Source organism: Neophocaena asiaeorientalis, unplaced genomic scaffold, assembly GCF_003031525.2.
Source record: "Neophocaena asiaeorientalis asiaeorientalis breed wild unplaced genomic scaffold, Neophocaena_asiaeorientalis_V1.1 scaffold546, whole genome shotgun sequence".
NCBI classification, from domain to species: domain Eukaryota; kingdom Metazoa; phylum Chordata; class Mammalia; order Artiodactyla; family Phocoenidae; genus Neophocaena; species Neophocaena asiaeorientalis.
In genome coordinates this window covers 37,028-56,455 of record NW_020175442.1, presented here as the reverse complement: position 1 = coordinate 56,455, position 19,428 = coordinate 37,028, and the positions used below count along the sequence as shown (strand labels likewise).

Sequence of the window (19,428 nt, the reverse complement as noted above, 5' to 3'; positions counted from 1 at the left end):
TTTTTTTCATGACTGAAGCTGGGGAAGAGAAAAATGAATTAAAATCCAGTAAAGTGACAGAAGGCAGAAGAGGCAGGAAAAATTGAGAGAATAAAACATACCATCTAAAGAATTAAAAGAATTGCACTCTTAAGACTATTTAGTGGAGGGCACAGTGCTTAGTAACACATCTCAATGGCCCCTTACAGATGATAAGACTGTAAAATGAGTACCCTTAATGAGAGATGAATACAGGATGTGCAGAAATTAGAATTCTTGTACACTGCTGATGGGAATGTAAAATGGTTTAGCCACTTTGGAAAAGTTTGGCAGTTCCTCAAAAAGTTAAACATCGATAGTATATTACTCAGCAATTCCACTCCTAGGTTATGTATCTAAGAGAAATGAAAACATTTGCACACAAAAACTTGTGCATCAATGTATATAGCTGTGTTATTCACAGTTGCCAAAAAGTGGAAACCCAAATGTCTACCAAATAATGGATAAAATGTGGTATATTTGTATAAAGGAATATTATTCAGCCACAAAAAAGAAATGAAGGACTGATACATGCTATAATATGGTTGAACCCTGAAGACATGCTAAGTGAAAGAAACCAGACACAAAAGGCACATATTGTGATTCTGTTTATATGAAATGTCCAGAATAGGCAAATCCATAGACAGAAATCCAGAGAGACAACCTAGACAGGTTGTCGAGGACCGAGGGTAGGTGGGTGTGGGATTGACTGCCGATGCATGTAGGATTTCTTTTTGGAGTGATGAAAATATTCTAAATTCAGATTGTAGTGATGGTTGGATAACTGTATGAATATACTAAAAAACCACTGAAGTGCATACTCCAAGTAGGTGAATTTCAAATGTGAATTATGTCTCAATAAAAATGGTAAATTAGTCAATCCTCATTACTGACAGTAGTTATTATGTTCTATAAAGTCACTGCAAACACTGAATTGGCGAACACGGAACCATTGCTCTTAGGGGATACAAAGGGTTAGATTCCTGGAAGCCTCTGGTCACATTTTTGCCAACCTATCGATATATAACCTTGTTTTATGTGTTTCTGTTTAAAGGCACCTTTTTAAAAATAACTGCTGATTTACTAACAATGAACTCATGGCCAACAGCACTGTAACTCATGCCTGAACAAAACTTATCTAAAACATGTATTTTTCCCACAAGGCACATCACAGCTTTCTTGCACTTATTAGTAACACTAGACAGCACTTTAGTACTACGCTTGGGGGCCATTCTAAAGAGCGAAATCACCAACAAAAAGCACAAAAATGCAAAAAATGTGGCATTAAATAGACTGTGAAAAGGACGCTTGTTCACAGCATGAGCTGAAGCAAGGCAGTGTCACTTTGTCTGACCTTGGCTGGGAATGTGTGCACTGGGGCACTCAAAATTTTCACTGCCTTGCGCATATCCGTGGATGACTTCAGAAGTGCCAAGAGTATTGTGACTGTGGGGTTACAATTAAATTTGAATGAGCAGGTGAATTTGCAAATATAGAATTTGTGAATAAGGATCAACTCTTAGTTTTTCTACCAAAATGGTTTTTTAAATAAGTTTTGAATTTTAAGGTCTAAACTTCAATCTCTTCATAATGGTAGATAAAATGCTGTACATATTCATAGTCTATTTCAAGAGTGGCTAACAGGAAAGAATTAGTTTTAGAGGTCTCAGACAATTCTTAGTTTTATTCCTTTAGTATTTCTAGGTAATGTTTCATGTTACTGATTCCTGGGCTAAGGACCAGTTTGAAGGCAAAATGTTTATTTTAATCAGCAAAAGTCTAATTTGAATTGTGGATCATAAACGCAGACCCTCTCCTCCCAGAAAAAGTTCTCTGTCATCACAGGATATAATTAAAAGCTACTTTAATTTTCAAGTAAAAGAAATACCTAGCTGTGCTCATATCTGTAATCTGTACTCCTGCTTCCCATATTTGTAGACAGGCTTCCACATGCTAGCTACTGCCAATTTTAATTTCCAAAGTTTTGCAGTTTTGCTTTCAAAAATATTTTATGCATTTTATTAACTTTAATTTTAGACTGGCTTTCAAGTCTCAAATCCTCTTAAAACAGGAAATGTCAGTTCTTGCTCATAGCTCCTTGTAAGAGGCTTTTGCCAAATTCAGGAATTTAGAGACTCGTTAACTGTTTTAGGTTATAAGTAACATAATTTTGGCAGGGGGAGCAAATTTATAAATATCAACTATTACATATCCATATTTGTGAACTTGAATAAGCTTAATCAAATGTCAAAATTCGGCTATAAAATGGTACTTTTTTGCCTCAGTATTTATACATCCCTTTCTTAGTAATCAAGATTTGTTTCTTTAAAAAGGTTTTAGCTGTTGATTGGAATTGGTGAAAAACAGTTGGATTGGCTAATTAACTCAAACCTCCCAATTAAAATAGTGGAGCTTGGTAGATAACACATTTATTCATCAACTCAAGAACTTAAAGCTTCAAGTTCTTCAAAGTTTAAGGTTCTTCAGCCTCTTTTGATCTCTAATAATAACTTGAATATAATAGACTTTTCAGGCTTCTCACTTTAAATCCCAGTGCCAGATACTCATTTGATTGGCTCTTCCTGCTCAGAGAATAGTCCAATTAGTTTTCTATGCCAATCCCAGAAGTTCTGAAGTTTCATGCCTTCTATCCAACTATTTTTCTGTATGTGGCAGCAACTCCTCTCGTGCCGTTTTCCCCCCACTGTTCATGATTGGCTTCACCTCCCTTTTGCTCTGAAGTAATAACCACCATTAGGGATTAGTACATTATCCAGGGCCTTGTACTATCAAAGTGATGGCCCTCTCCATTACTATGGATGACCAAAAATAGACCACAGTTTGTTTGCCAGGACTTCTCATAGTATTTTTTCATTCTCAAGCTGGCTTAAAAAATGTCTTAAAATTTAAAATGACATGACATAAAATGCCAGTAAAGATTAATAACGGACTTTTGTTAAATATTCTACAAACATTTTCTGGTAGAGTTGTCTTTAAGGCTTTCAAATATCCTTCATTAAGATAGTTTAATTCAAAATAAAAGTTTCCAGATTATAAGAATTTATCCTAAGAATGAGCTGACATAATAGGATATTAGACCAATTTGTTAAGTTAGTAAGGTTTAAATGACCTAAAGTCATTTGGATGAATGCTGCTCTTAGTGAACCACCCTTTAAAAAGTCACTTTCATCACATAGAAAGTTAAGCAAAGAAAAATAATTTTTTAAAATTTATTTTTAAAATTTATTTTTATTTATTTATTTATCTTTGGCTGTGACGGGTCTTCATTGCTGTGTGCAGGCTTTCTCTAGTTGTGGCGAGCAGGGGCTACTCTTCATTGTGGTGCGGTACGTGGACTTCTCATTGTGGTGGCTACTCCTGTTGCAGAGCACAGGCTCTAGGCGCACAGGCTTCCGTAGTTGTGGCACATGGGCTCAGTAGTTGTGGCTCGTGGGCTCTAGAGCGCAGGCTCAGTAGGTGTGGCGAATGGGCTTAGTTGCTCTGCGGCATGTGGGATCCTCCCGGACCAGGGATCGAACCTGTGTCCCCTGCATTGGCAGGCAGATTCACAACCACTGCGCCATCAGGGAAGTGGAAAAATCATTTTTAATAGCTCCTAAAAAACTATATTTTAAGATAAATTCCTTACATGATACAAATGAAAATATGTTCACAAATGAAAGCACTTTGACAAATAAAAAAATCATAGACAAAATACTATTACCCACAGTAAGTTAGAAGTTTTAAACAATGTAGATATTTTAGTGTTTTTAGCTTAAAAAAAGGCTTATATGAAAAGAAAATGCACTGAGAAATATGTCATTTTTAAACATGAAAGAACAAATAGATTTCAAATTCAGATAGATTTTTGAAACATTTTATTTATATTCTGGTCTGACAAATGATAATTTTTAACTTTACTCTTCTGTAAGAATGTAAAGCACAAAAATTTGCTAAATATCAGATCCACACAAATCCACAAAAAGGTTTTCTGTGTAGTCTTCATTAATGCGAATCTTTGTGTGAATGTTTCACTCTTACCGTAGATCTTGAATCTGTTTTACAAGAATGAAGCCATACAGTTTTTATGCAGTGCATTCATTATAAGCTATAACGTTTCTATTAAAAGGAAAGCTGGGTAATACAAAAATATGAGAGGATCTGAGAAGCAGGCAATCTGTTGAGGCTCGGTGTATCTTATTTGCTTTGTAGTTTTCTGTCTTCCCTTTCAAAAAGCACACAGCACATGAGGCACCGTAATCATCTCCCTTATTAACCTCCCTAATTAAAAAATCTGTTGTTCGTAAAACTGGACCAATTATCACAAATTATCATTTGCATAATTAACCACAAGACTATTACAAAGCATTTTGTTAGTGGTATCAACAAATGGAGGATGGAAACTTATAAAAAATGAGTTTTGTTAAGCTTGCCAACTCCTTACATAACATGGGTTGTGCTGCCACTTCAACTTTTAATTAGATGTTTAATGCCTCACAGTAAAAGACTGATCAATGGAAGAAAGCAAAGCTAAATTATTTTCTAGGTGCTGTGACATTTCATTTGACAAGGTAACAAAAGGATAGGACAAAATTTAAGCAAGATTTATATGCGTTCCAACTTTTCACTCAGGAATTCTTCTACGCTGTCTGTGTTCCATTTGAGGATGCTTAGTTCTTCAGCAATGTTCCCATTGTCGTCCAAAAGCTTTAGCACAGGGTCTGAACCGCGAACATACTACGACAAAGAGGAATATCATTTTCTGCTTAGAAAGAGCCTTTTCAGTTTCAACCAAAATCCAAATCAATTCAATCCAGCTTAATTAAATTTAATAGTAATAAGCTTTTAGACATAACATCACAACAGCTCTTAAAGGAAGTCTTTTAGAAAAGAGTGTAATGGGATTTCATCAAAAATGACAATTAAAACAAATATCACATTTTACTTCTGAAGAGAAACACCTGTTGGTATCAAGCAGTTTACTTGGGATTTAAGCCTATTCTTGAATGTAACAAGTATTTACTGCATACATGACACACTCCAACTCTCAAATGAGTTGAAAATCTAATGAAGGAGGCAGACAAGTTCAAAATATTGAATGAGAATGACTCTTAAGAGCCATGTTGAAATAGGCTGTGCATACAAACTATCAGACAATCCTGTATTGGACTTTCATTAGATTTCTTAAACCAAAGAAAATTTATTCTGTTGTAATTAGTTTATAATTCGGCTGGATTCCTGAAACTTCAGACCTACTAGTGGGTTCCAGTATTTCACCAGAGAGCTCTGAGGAATTCTGACTCTGGGTAAATGTGATAACAAACCTGATCCCATTCATTAAGTGATCAGTCTTCAATGCTAAATTAAGGACCATGTAACTAAAAATGCAGCAGTGATGATGAAGGGAGCTGAGAAACTCAGCAATTATGCTTCAGTTTTACTAGGTCTTCTAGAGTTGTGAACTTCAGAGATGGAGACAAGCTCTGATGTGATTATTTGCATTTGGTATATTCTCAACCCATTTCTGGAATTTAGAAATTGGCCCCCTAAGCTAATAAACCAATAACATTACTACTAAAATCTTTTGGGTCACGTTATCTACATAAATTATTCTTAAAATTCAATTTTTTATTCAAAAACTCATTTTAGTCCAAAAATTAGAAACTACATAGCCCATAGTTGCAAAAATGTTCAAAATATTAAATCCAACAGTGTATAAAGAATTATATACCATGGCCCATTTGGATTTACTCCAAGTATGCAAAGCTGGTGCAAAATTTGAAAATGAATTAATGTAATCTATTACTACCAACAGGCTAAACAAGAAATCTTATACCAGTAGATGCAGAAGAAGCATCCTGTCACATGCTACAACATGGATGAACCTTGAGGACATCATGCTAAAGTGAAATAAGCCAGTCATGAAAGGACAGATACTGTACGATTCTGCTCATATGAAGTATCTAAAGTAGTCAAAATCATAGAAATAAAGTAGATGGGTGGCTGCCACGGGCTGGAGGTAGGAGGGAGGGGGAATTACTGTTTAATGGGTGTAGAGTTCCAGTTTTGCGAGACAAATTCTACATCTACTGTTGCACAACAGTGTGAATATACTTAACACTACTGAACTTCACCCTTAACATTTAACTTACCATCTTAACTATTTTTAAGTTTTTTTTTACCATAATTAAAATTTTTAAAAGTGAGCAAAAGATCTCAGATACACCAAAGAAGATATACAGATGGCAAATAAGCATGTGGAAAGATTCTCAATTAGGGAACTGCAAATGAAAACAACAATGAGATAACATCACACACTTATTAGAATGGCTAAAATCCAAAACACTGACAATAATGAATGCTGATGAATGTGGAGCAATAACTCTCATTCATTATTAGTGGGAATGCAACATGATATAAGCACTTTGGAAAATAGGTTAGCTTTGTAAGAAACTGCCCAACACTCTTACTATATGATTCAGTAATCGTGCTCCTAGGTAATTACCCAAATAAGTTAAACGTTTGTCTACACAAAAAATGTATACAGCACTGTTGCTCATAATTGCTAAAAACTGGAAGCAACCAACATGTCCTTCTACAGATGAACAGAAAAGCAAACCATGGTATAACAGAATACTATTCATATTATTCAGCATTAGAAAGAAATGAGCTATCCAGCTACAGAAAAGACACAAAGGAACTGTAAACGCATATTAAGTTAAAAATCTGAAATCTGAAAAGGCTATGTACTGTATGATTCCAACTATATGACAATCTGAAAGAGGCAAAACTATAGAGACAGTAATAAGATCAGTGGTTCCCAGGAGTTTGGTGGGGTGTGGAGCACAGGGAATTTTGGGGGCAGTGAAACTTCTGTATGATACTGTAATGGTGGATACATGACATTTGGTAAAACTCCTAGAACTGTACAAAGTATAAGCTCTAATGCAAACTATGAAATTTAGTTAATAATGTATCAATATTGGTTCATCAATTGTAACAAATGTACATCAGTGCAAGATGTTAATAAGGGAACTGGAAGGTGGGGGTGGGAGTACATGGGAACTCTCGAATCAATTTTTCTGTAAACCTAAAACTGCACTAAAAAATAAAGTCAATTAAAATATCTGAATAATTTTTAATTAAAAAAAGAAAATGCTGGAAAAAAGGATCACATTAAAATTGCATTACCTTGATTTGTAGTCCTCTGAATAGTCTGGGTTTATCACTCCTGACGAAAGCTTAAAAGAAAAAAATATTCAAATTGTTTACTTCCAAATCCAAGCTAGCTACAAAGATCAACATAAAAAGTAGAAATAAACTCAATAAAAAAATTAGATCCTATATGGAAAAATCAAGGAAACTAAAACACATATAAAATGGAAAGATATCCCATATTCTTCAATGGGAAGACTAAATATTTTAAGATGTTAATTTTTTCCAATTAATAAAAATCCCAAATTACCATGGGATTTTGAGGGCTTGACAAAATGACAGTAAAACTCAGCTACACAAGTAAATGTTTGAGGGCTTCCGTGATGGTACAGTGGTTAAGAATCTGCCTGCCAATGCAGGGGACGGTGGTTTGAGCCCTGGTCTGGGAAGATCCCACATGCCGCAGAGCAACTAAGCCCATGCGCCACAACTACTGAGCCTGCGTTCTAGAGCCCGCGAGCCACAACTACTGAAGCCTGTGCTCTGCAACAAGAGAAGCCACCGCAGTGAGAAGCCCATGCCCCACAACAAAGAGTAGCCCCCTTTCGCCGCAACTAGAGAAAGCCCGCGCGCAGCAACGAAGACCTGATGCAGACAATAATAAATAAAATTAAAAAAAATAATAAAAGAGTAAATGTTGGAGAACAGGACAGTTTAGAAAAAGTAAAATATGGGAGAATTTGTTCAATTGTTTAATAATATACTATGTGATACTTATACCAGAATGATAAAACAAAGAAACCGATTAGGAAATCTAGAGAGAGAAAAATACCTGGATTTTTTAATATGGTAAAGCTAGCAAACCAAAGAGAGAAAGAGAGAGAGAGAGAGAGAGATTATGTATGCGTGCATCTGGGTGTGTGTGTGTGTGTGTGTGTGTGTGTGTGTGTGTTATTCAATAAATACTTTTGAATATCTATTGTACACGAGATAGCAGATATAAAGCTATATAAAACAGAATTCCTGCTCTTATGTAGTTTATAGTCTGATGAGGAAGAAAGATGCTAAACAAGCAATCACATCACTGATAATTTCAGCTGTGATAAGTGTTTAAAAAAAAAGATTCAGAATACTACCACAGCATTTAACACAGACAACTTGGAATATGGAATATAAAATTCTTCTCTTATGCATGATCCTAAAGAAAATGCTTTATAGATGTGCCTATATAAAAATGGACACTCAGTACAGCAAAACACTACTATAAACAAAGTTAAAAGTAAAAATGACATACTGGGGAAAATTATCTCTTACACAGTATGCAAGAGAGCTTCTACTAATAAGAAAAAAATAAATACTAGGTATAGAGAAATGAACTAAGGACAGGAACATGTAATATACAAATAAACAAATGGTCACTAAACGTTTGAAATAAATGTTCAACCTCACAAATAATCAAAGAACTGTCAAAACAATGAGGTAACCTCATTTGGAGTGGCAAAAATTAAAAAGAATATTTAAGGTTAGAGAAGATTTTGCCGGGGCTTAGTTGTGGGAGAAATAATAAATGGACACATCCTTCCTGAAAGGCATTTAGCAAAATGAACCAAAAGTCTTAAAACGTGCATACTCTTTAGATCTGCAAGTCTCTTTCTAGGAACTTCTTTATTCTGAGGAAATAATTACACTATAATGCAAAGATATATAAGATCCTGCTAACCAAGTCTGGAGATTTGAAAATAATCTAAGTGTGTAAAAGGCTATTGGTTAAATAAATTAACATGGACCACTATGAAGTGCATCCAATAATTTAAAAATTATATTAATCTGTATTTAGTGATATAGATGCAAACTCATATATAAAGGTTTATAGATCAGTTTGTTCCCCATGGTTGTTATAAAAAGATGGATATATTGTTTTTATATATTTACACTAATGTTTTTATATATTTATTCATAAATATATATTTGCAAAGGAAAAAGCTTAGAAGCATTGAAAGATATCTTTAAAAAAATTAAGTGAGAAAATATAAAATACTTAGCACAATATAGCTAACAGTTCAAAACAATAACTATTATTTTAATAGGGGTTATATCTGGAGCATAGGGTTTGGGGAAGTTTTAAATGAATGTTTTCCTTTCTAGGTTGTTGTTGATCTACATTTTACCAAGTTTTTTTTTTTTTTTTTTTTTGCGGTACGCGGGCCTCTCACTGTTGTGGCCTCTCCCGTTGTGGAGCACAGGCTCGGGACGCGTAGGCTCAGCGGCCATGGCTCACGGGCGCAGCCGCTCCGCGGCATGTGGGATCTTCCCGGACCGGGCACGAACCCGTGTCCCCTGCATCGGCAGGCGGACTCTCAACCACTGCGCCACCAGGGAAGCCCCGACCAAGTTTTTAGTAATGATCACGTCTAACTGTCCAAATTAAAATATTTTAGAATACATTAAAAAAGATAAATACAAGTGGGATGTTTCATTTGGATACCTAAATGAGGACAGTTCTTAATTCCAGTTCTGTTATCATTTGCAACAGCCTCTGATTAGATTTTATAGTGATACACATGCTTTTGAGAACTTATTTTTTAAACTTAGAATTAACTAGCAATAGCACTATAGACATGTTTCACCATGAAGATCTTTATATATGTGCATCTAAGACAACTAAACAAAGACTAGTAAATGCTTTTTCTTTTTAAGGTTTTGCAGGCTTTTGGGAAGACACTCAGATATCCCATCTAAACTTCCCCTACTAAATTTAGTTCAAAATAAAACTGATTATATTATTCTGGCTTATTAGAATATCTTCTCTATTAACTTCATCCTTTAAGAGTTGTCCAATACTCCTGAATCCCCAAAAATGAGCTTATGATATGCTGTTGCATTTTATAACTATTCCTTTGGCAAATGTTATATGCACATCTGTGCAAAGCATAATTTAATACACAGTGTCGTCACTACTACATAAGAAACTTCTCTGGAGAAAAGAACTATTCTTAAGTATTGTTTTTGTATCTATAACAGAACCTATAACTTTCTGTCATTCAGAAGTTTGTTTGTTTGTTTATTTATTTATTTATGGCTGTGTTGGGTCTTCGTATCTGTGCGAGGGCTTTCTCTAGTTGCGGCAAGTGGGGGCCACTCTTCATTGCAGTGCGCGGGCCTCTCACTGTTGCGGCCTCTCTTGTTGCGGAGCACAGGCTCCAGACGTGCAGGCTCAGTAACTGTGGCTCACGGGCCTAGTTGCTCCGCGGCATGTGGGATCTTCCCAGACCAGGGCTTGAACCCGTGTCCCCTGCATTGGTAGGCAGATTCTCAACCACTGCGCCACCAGGGAAGCCCCAGAAGATTTTTTTAACAGGCCGGAATGAGGGAATAAATTGAAAAGAAATATTAAGATGAGTCACTAATGACTATTTTCATCAGTTCTCTTCTCTTCTCTCTGCTATGTATAAATCCACAAGCTTCTAATTTTGACTGAGGGCAGTATCTATTAAATACCCTGCGGTAGCAAATCACATTTTACAGGCAGTAAATTAATCTTTTAAAATATATTTGAATACTTACTATATACACATGGCACTAGGAGAGGCTGTAAGAGCACATAAGAGACTTGCAAAAAAGACCTCAGAGTAACTTATTTTACTAGTTTTCTTTCTGCTGTTTTAAAAATAACTAAGTGATAACAGTTTGGAAATTCCTAAAGAGCTTAATTCAGTCACTCTATTTCAAGAAAATGTTCCTATGCTAATTTAATTATTTGTCAATTACTAAGGCAGATTTGTAAATAACACTTCAAAACGATCAAATATGCAGAAATGATTAGAAAACATTAAGTGGTAACAGTGAATGTTTCAGTTTTGTCCTCAAGAATCTTATCAGCATGTCATTTGTGTAGCTGCCTAGGAGACCTTAGAGCCAAGTTTTGTTATATACACTGCTTAGAAAGTCATGGTACTCTTCTTATAAATCAGAGGCTCTTCAAAGTTAACTATGAAGAGTATTAAAAAATAAAAATCTATCTTCTTCCTCATTCCAAAAAGAGGATAAGTGGGGATGAGGGATAACAGGAAGGATATGTCTTGAGGTCAAAGAAAAATGTTTGAACTATGTTATTTTCAAAATCATAAACAAGTGAAAATATAGAGGCAAAATACACTTGGCTAGATCTAACAATGTACCTTTGGTCACATTACAAGTAGTCATACAATGTACTCTATTGGTTTTAAGATTTAATAAATAAGGGCTTATGGCAGGTACAATTAAGATTTGTGAATTGCCATATAAAATTACATGGAATGATAATTAGACGTTTTCCCCTTGAGTAGAAATAAGTATATTTGTATCAGAATATAAACAAAAATGTCATATCATACCCAGAAACAACAATACAAAGAGAAGAGCAGCAGCAACAACAAACAACAGAACTGAATTCTCAATTGTGCTCAGTGAAAACTGGGTATCGAAGAGTATTTCTAAAACAATATTTACTTACAAACTATCTGGAGTGCAAAATCATGAGTCATCTGGGTCCTCCCAACAAGACAATTTAAAAGCACTTAAAAACGTTCAGAGAACAGCAATTTAAATAAGAGAATTTGGGGAGACTGGAGGTACAATAATGAAGACAAGACAAACTAAAAAGATTATGACTTTTCAGATCAGAATAATAAAGTCAGAAAAGGACTATTTGAAGACTATAAATCCATAAAGGCTATATAACCAATAAACACAGGCTTTTCACCAGTTTCCCATTTGTCAAAAGTGGAGCCACCTTTGAATTAGATAAATTTAGCAAATCCATTCATTCATTCAATAAATATTTGAATTCCTCTTAATGTGAGATGCAGTGTTAGAAAGATTTGGGATACATTAGTGATAAAAAAATTTTAAAAAGTCTGGGCTTTATGGAGTTCCTAGTTTGGCAGAGGCAGAAGACCAGTAAATTAAATAAATACATTACAATATTATGTGGGAACTGCTATGGAACACAAAGGGGAGGGTGTAAAATTCTGTCCAAAAGCAATCCCAAAATAATGCTTGAACTAAATTTGGAATGAATAGGGGTTCGTCACAAAAATGGGTAAAGGCATAAGTCAGGAAGAACATGCAGTGTGTGCAAAGACTTAGAGGTCAGAGTTCAGAGAACTGCAAATAGTTCTGCACATAAACTAGATATGTGAACCTAGAAAAGAGAATCTAGGTCATGATAGGTCTTGTATATGATGCTGAATCTGACATTTATATGTGATGGGGAACTATAGGTAATTTTAAATAAGAGGGTCACATAATCAAATCTGTCTTATGGAAAAGGATTTTTTTTGGTAGTTGTGTAGGAGAGAATAGAAGAAAAGGGAAAAGAGACAGGCAGGCCAGATAATAAGTAATTAATCCTTCCAGATAAAGATGCTAAGGGGCTGATTAAAATCATAGAGAAGGCCAAAGATATGAAGGTTTATTAAGGAGGGGGAAGAGACACAACTTGGTGACTAACTGGACATAAAGTGTGAAAGAAATATTGATCATGACTCTCGGGTTTCATGCTTATACTTTGCTTGATGATACTGCCATTTGTGGAAACAGGGAAGAAGATGGTATACTTTTATCAGAGAAGAGGATTAATTTAGTTTTTGAACATGCTGGGTTTAACGCCTCTCTACTAAAAATGTAGGCCACAATCTACAGGACTGTTAGAAATATAGAATCTCAGGATGCAAACCAAATTTACAGAATTACACTCTGCATTTTAACAAGATCCCCAGGTGACTTATGTACATTGGTTTAAGATACTATGAGACCATGCAAGTGGAAACATCAATTTGCAGTCAGAAATATGGTATCTAAAAAAAGAAAGATTTAATTTAAAGATACAGATTGGGAGTCATCAGGTGAACACTGCAGTTGAAACTGAGGGAGTGGGACATCATTCAAGAGAGTAAGAAAATAACACAGACCCCGACTAACACCAATATTTGAAGTGTGGGTGGTAGATGAGATGCCAGGAAAGGAGAATAAAATGACCTGTTCACACAAGTGAAGGGAAGAGTTTCAAATGCTAGAGAGTCATGTTATCTCATTTAATCCTCAAAACAGTCCTATAGGGTAGATATTAACCGATTTTACACCACCTATTAATCCATTTTATAAATGAGAAAATTGATGAAGATAGTGCTAATGAATCAGTATTCCTTCCAGCAAAACTCCAAGGCATCATAATCCTAGGCATCACTACCAGTCAACCAAAGTGGGTACGAGAGGCAAAACGCTATTTGTTCTCAAGTTCTACATTATTTTAAAACTCCTTTCTGTGTCCGAAGGTTTATGATTCTAATACAGAGGTTGGCAAACTATGGTCCATAGGCCATATTGGGCCTCCCTGATTTTATAAATAAAGTTTATTGGAACACAGACACATGTATTCATTTAAATATTTTCTATGGCTGCTTCCATACTACAAAAACAAAGATCAATCACTGCAATGGAGACCTTGTTGCCTATAAAGCTGAAAATCTTTACTATTTGGACTTTTACAGAAAAAGTTTGCCAAGACCTACAAAATTAGGGAAAATTTACATTTTTTGATACAGACAGACTACAGACATATCCTTATCATGGTAAGACTCATGCTTGAGAAGAAAAACATACTTACTTAACATCATTACTTTTGATGTCACCACACGTGATAAAACACTAGGTCCAATATACAATGAGATGTTTTTATACATACTGACTTTCCTACTTAACCATAACATGGAAAACGAAAGTATTTTAGGAGGTATACCTGGAATTAGCTAAGGCATATGATCTGAGACTTTTTTTTTTCATAAACCCTGAGTTATTTAATGTGGATAAGACATTTCAAATTTTAAATCCTCCTCTCTTCTGGAATAATTTAACATTAATTTTTTCTTCTGTTTTATGACGTGTCTAATTTAAATTAAGTAAACTTAAAAAAATGTATTAGTTTCTCATGGGCTCCGAAAATACTGGTATTATACATAATTATATTAAATATGGTTATGGACTGTGGAATTAACAATCTTTTTAATTTAAATAAGCTTGTACTAATTAAATATTTATACACAGAATTAAAATCCAATGTTTCAAAAGGAAAAGAGTATGACTACAAATACCCACCAGTTTGATAATTTAACTATACATAAGAAATATATATATAGTTAAGTTGCAATCTAAGGATTAATAAACTACACTCAATCTTTTAAAGACTGAACTAGTAACTGCAGAAATTATTACCATGGACGTAAGAAAACCTGATATCACAAACAGGAGGGCTAATTGCAAGCTATTCTTGACCTCGTGAAAATCTGAGTCACAAAAGATTATTAATAAGACAAGTCAGTAAATATGAATAATGAATATAATTAAAAAGCAAATGCCAAGACTTTTTAGGAATAAGAATGATCACATTATCATTCAGAGAATTGATATAAAAAAAGCCAAAACAACTCTGGTACAATACTGAGTTTAAGTGTTTGAGGCAAAATAAATCATACAGAGTAAAGAATTTTCTCCCTAAGCAGAAGTGGATGTTATATTCTGTGCTACATCAGAATATGCGCTTATTCTGACAAAGAATGTATTTAATTAGATGTGCATCTGCTCTGGGTCTCATATAAAATGTCCCCAAGTCCCCAAGTTGCAATCCAAGGATTAATTTCCATGCCAAATGAGCAATATTTTATTATAAACAATTCTAGGTGAGCAATATTTTATTATAAACAATTCTAGGTCAGCAATAAAGGGAATGTGCTAATACAGGCAATTTTATAAAATACTAAATCCAAAAAATTCTCTTGCCATTAAGTAAACAAGGCAAGAAATCATGGAAAAGCAGCAGAAACAAAAACAAAATAAGGTATATAAATAGAGTTTTTAGTTAAAAAAACAAACAAACCCCAAAAAACAAAAAAACAAGTTCATTACCTTCATAAAACTGATTTTCAGCTGACATGCAAGGATGGAATAGAAAAGCTTTAGTCCAAGTCTTTTTGGAGATAACAGAGCTCCATTACTGTTTGTTGTCAACCAAAAGAATACACTTTCACAATTATCCTTCACATATTTATCTTTAATTCCTGTGAAGATACACCTGTATGACCTCCTCTCTTCTACACCTCAAGTTCTATGGTAATTAATTTTCTTCTTGATGGTTTGTTATTTTGTACATGTCTACTCTCACTTAATGCAATTGTTCCTTAGGAGTTTTATATAAATCAGTTTACATTAAAAATATTATTTGGAAGGATTACACTTCCACCTGGTAAAAGAAAGGCTCTCATAAAATTTGTACTTAGGAAAGTCTCTTCTTTTAAGAAAATAATCACCTCATCATGTGCTGTATTTAAATCTAAATTTCGTATTTTATGCTTGCTTAGAGTCAAGTAACTTAGTATTCAACAATTATTATAAAACTCCACTCCCATGAAGACAAATGTAGAGAAAATTCATATACTGTTGAGAAAGTATAACCTTAAATATTCTTATTCTTGGGAGTATTTAATGAAATTATTTTTGTGAAATGTTGATTTTAAATTATTAACTGAAATTTTACTAGAGTTGATTTTATATACCTTGGACTTGAGGGAACCTCCCCAATTTTCATCCACAGACTTCAAGAATAGCTCCTGCATACAGCTGCAAAAGGAAAAACAGGAGTTTAAAAAACTGGTTAAAATTTTAAAAATGTAGTAATAAAATAAAATTTCATAGCACAAACATTACAGTTAAGCAGATATATAGATCAAACAAATGTCAGAAGAGAAAATGGAGGCCTAAGGGTATTAAATAGTTGAGGAGTTCAAGCCCTACATGGAATATTCTCAAACTTAGCCAAAAAGATTGAAGAAGATATGGAGACTTGATGATGAACTTGAATAGGTAAGCTGTCCTAGGAAGTTCTTCACAAAATTTTAAAGACTTCCCACAGTTTTTTTAGGATGCTAAGCTGAACCCAGGTATGTATCCATCTATTCAACATAAATAATGAGAATTCTTTTTGGTTGCTTTTAAAATTAAGTGATCAATGTTTTAAAATTAAACAATACAAAAACCCAATACCTTTAAAAAGTAATTAGAGTACTATGTAAAGATATTACAGAAAAGCCAGTAAAATCTCATTATAAAGAACATAAATGCAAATATTTCCCTTAGTGAAATTCAGCTGAAATGGTAAACACTGCTTCTCTAGCTATAGAACCTGCATGTTCTCTTTATAGTAAAAGCTCATTATAAAAAACTCAAACGCAATTATTTTATTGCAATGAATTTAGCTGAAACAGATTCAGTAGTAAATATCACTTTTTTGGTGGAGGTAGAGCCTTGCTCATTCTTCTGGTAGTGACTTGGGAATGCTGTGACTCCGAGAAGGCAGGCAATCATAAGAACATACTATAACCATTTTATTTCTTCCTAGCTTTTAGACTTTTTTTAACTTGTAGGTCCAAGAGCTAAAGATGGATTTTACTTTTCAAGTTCTAAAATAACACAAAAAATCACATGCACTATGCATGTTTATTTTAGATACTTTGGAAAACACAGAAAAGCACAAAATAGAAATTTAAAAATCACTTAATTCTAACTCCTCTCCAAATAATGACTTTTAAAAAACATTTTGGTGATTGTGGGTAGGTCAATACATTTCTTAAGTTTTTGAGGGGCACAGATACTGAGAGTCTGATGGAATTTGCTTTAATTCAGGCTACTCATGGACTCTGAAAGCACTGATGGATTTCAGATTAAGAACTCTGATGATGTCTAAGATTTTTAAATAAGATTTGGTTTATCTTGGTTAGACACCCCCCCCCCGCCCGCCCCGGGCAAATCTTTAAAAGTACAAGGCCATATTACCAATGAGCTCATAAAAAGATGTTTCACATCTCTAATCATTAGGGAAATTAAATCAAAACCACAATGACATACTACTTCACACTCACTAGAGGCTATTATCAAAAAAACAGAAAACAACAAGCGGTTGGTGAGGATGTACAGAAAATTGAATCCTTGTCCACTGCTGTTGGGAATGTAAAGCGGTGCAGCCGCTGTGGAAAACAGAATGGTGGTTCCTTAAAAAATTAAAAATAGAATTATATAATCCAGCAATTCCACTTCTAGGTATATGCCCAAAAGAACTGAAGGCAGGGACTGAAATAGTTATTCGTATACCAATTATTATTCCCAATAGCCAAAAGGTGAAAGCAACCCAAATGTCTATTGACAGATGAATGGCTAAACAAAATGTGGTATATACATACAATGGAATAGTATTATTCAACCTTAAAATGGAAGGAAATTATGACACATGCTATAACAAGGATGACCCTTGAAAACATTATGCTGAGAAATAAGGCAGCCACAAAAGGATAAATACTTTTTGACTCCACTTATTGAGGTACTTCGAGCAGTCAAATTCAGAGACAGAAAGTAGAACGATGGTTGTCAGGCACTGGGGGGCGAGGAGTGGGGAGTTATTGTTTAATAACTGTGTTTCAGCTTGGGAAGATGAAAAAGTTCTGGAGATAGATGGTGACGAAGGTTGGACAACAATGTGAATGTACTTAATGTCACTGAATTGAACACTCAAAAACAGTTAAAATATTTAATTTTATGTATATTTTACCAGAATTAAAAAAATATAAGGCCATATTAAAATTTGGTTATTAGATTTATCTTTTATTTCCAAGTTTATGATCCCTGGGAAACTCTAAGTGGAGATTCCATTACCTGGAAGTACGATGGCATTTCTCTACACCACTGTTTCCCAAAATTCTTCATATCATGATACACTGAAAACAGTAATAATTGGAGCACTGGGGTAAAAGGAAGTGGCTGCTTATAACTGGAGATGACTAGCCTGGGGCCCTTGCTCACCCCAGTCTCCATTTGGTTGTCCCAAGGACTGAAGGATTCAGTATCCTAGCACACTTGTAACCCATTCTCTGCACCACAAAACACGAACTGATTATTAAAAATATTAGAAACCTATTCTTTTAATGAATAGGCAGCTCAGATGTGAGCTTCTCAAGGAAAATTTTTGTTGACCTCCTACTCTCTGTTAGGGACTTTCCTAGTAAACTTCCCCAGAATTCTGCTCTTATCATAATGTACCATAAATATCCTATAACTTGACTGTGGACAGGAAATGTCTTATAATTCCCCCCAGACCTGGACACAAAGCTGTTGTTCAATATGTGTGTGCTGAATGGACAGAACTGTTCATTTAATGGAATTAAATGACTCTTTTTTCATCGTGTAACTTTAAAAATATTTCAAGTTCCTTTCACATACTTTGTAGATTATGCTTAATTCCAGTCCAGGGTAAACAAAAAGAAAATGTAACTCAAAGCTGCCTAACATTATTAAAATCAGATTCTAAAAGCATTAATTTGTGATGCTAGTTTGGCATTTTATTTATGATTTGTAGTGTTCATAGGAAAACATTTGTTTTTCATGGTGAATAAATATGGTAAATTAACTACAAATTGTGTAAATTTTCAATGCCTTATAGAGTAATCATAAGCATCTTTGGCAACACATACATTCATACACAAGAAAATATATGCTACTTAGAATTTATCAAGGGCATGAAGTATGAAAGGATTAAAAAAGGTTAAAACTTGAAATTTCCTTGAATCTCACCTTTAGCATTTTTACTTTTTAAAGTAACATCATACAAAAATGCTGACCTTCAAACATTTGTGGAAAAATAATAGAAGAAAAATCAAAGAAGTCATCGGCAGGCGGACTCTCAACCACTGCGCCACCAGGGAAGCCCAAGCTTATATTTTTGATACCAAGTTGGTAGGCCTCTTTTCTATATGCATTAGAGAAGCCTTATTTGTATAGACAATCTAACTCTAGGCACTATCCCATTAGGATCATATTATATTAGCCCAAATAATTTATGGAAATGGAATTATTTCCATTGGAAATATTGGAATACCTTTATGGTACTGGAACATAATAATGGAAATATACGGATACCTTTAGAAAAATATGCAAATGACGCACAAAACTGAATTTGCCCCTTGGGAATTCACACCTATTTCCATATTACTCATTACTGCTAGTTTTCCTAAATGTTCTCATAGTGTCCTCTGGGTGGGAAGTAGAAATATCTAACTACTTCAGCTCTATAACTAATTTACCTTATTTGTAACAGGGTTTTTGAATATGCTAATTTCCCTCTCATTTAAAAATAAGTGATTTTAAATTTATTATTCTTAAAATAAATTTCATCTT

At 34.3% G+C, this 19,428-nt stretch overlaps 1 protein-coding gene across 1 annotated transcript in view; it reads right to left on the bottom strand.

Moving 5' to 3' along the window:
- Window positions 1–3,879: 3,879 nt before the first annotated feature.
- SELENOF (selenoprotein F) overlaps window positions 3,880–19,428 on the bottom strand; it is a 29,941-nt gene continuing 14,392 nt past the window's right edge. The window contains exons 3-5 of the mRNA XM_024767881.1: window positions 15,762–15,825; window positions 7,210–7,259; window positions 3,880–4,755 (exon numbers count right to left, since the gene is read on the bottom strand). Coding sequence (XP_024623649.1) covers window positions 4,624–4,755; window positions 7,210–7,259; window positions 15,762–15,825 — 246 coding nt within the window. The 3' untranslated portion in view covers window positions 3,880–4,623. The remainder of the gene's footprint in view (window positions 4,756–7,209; window positions 7,260–15,761; window positions 15,826–19,428) is intronic.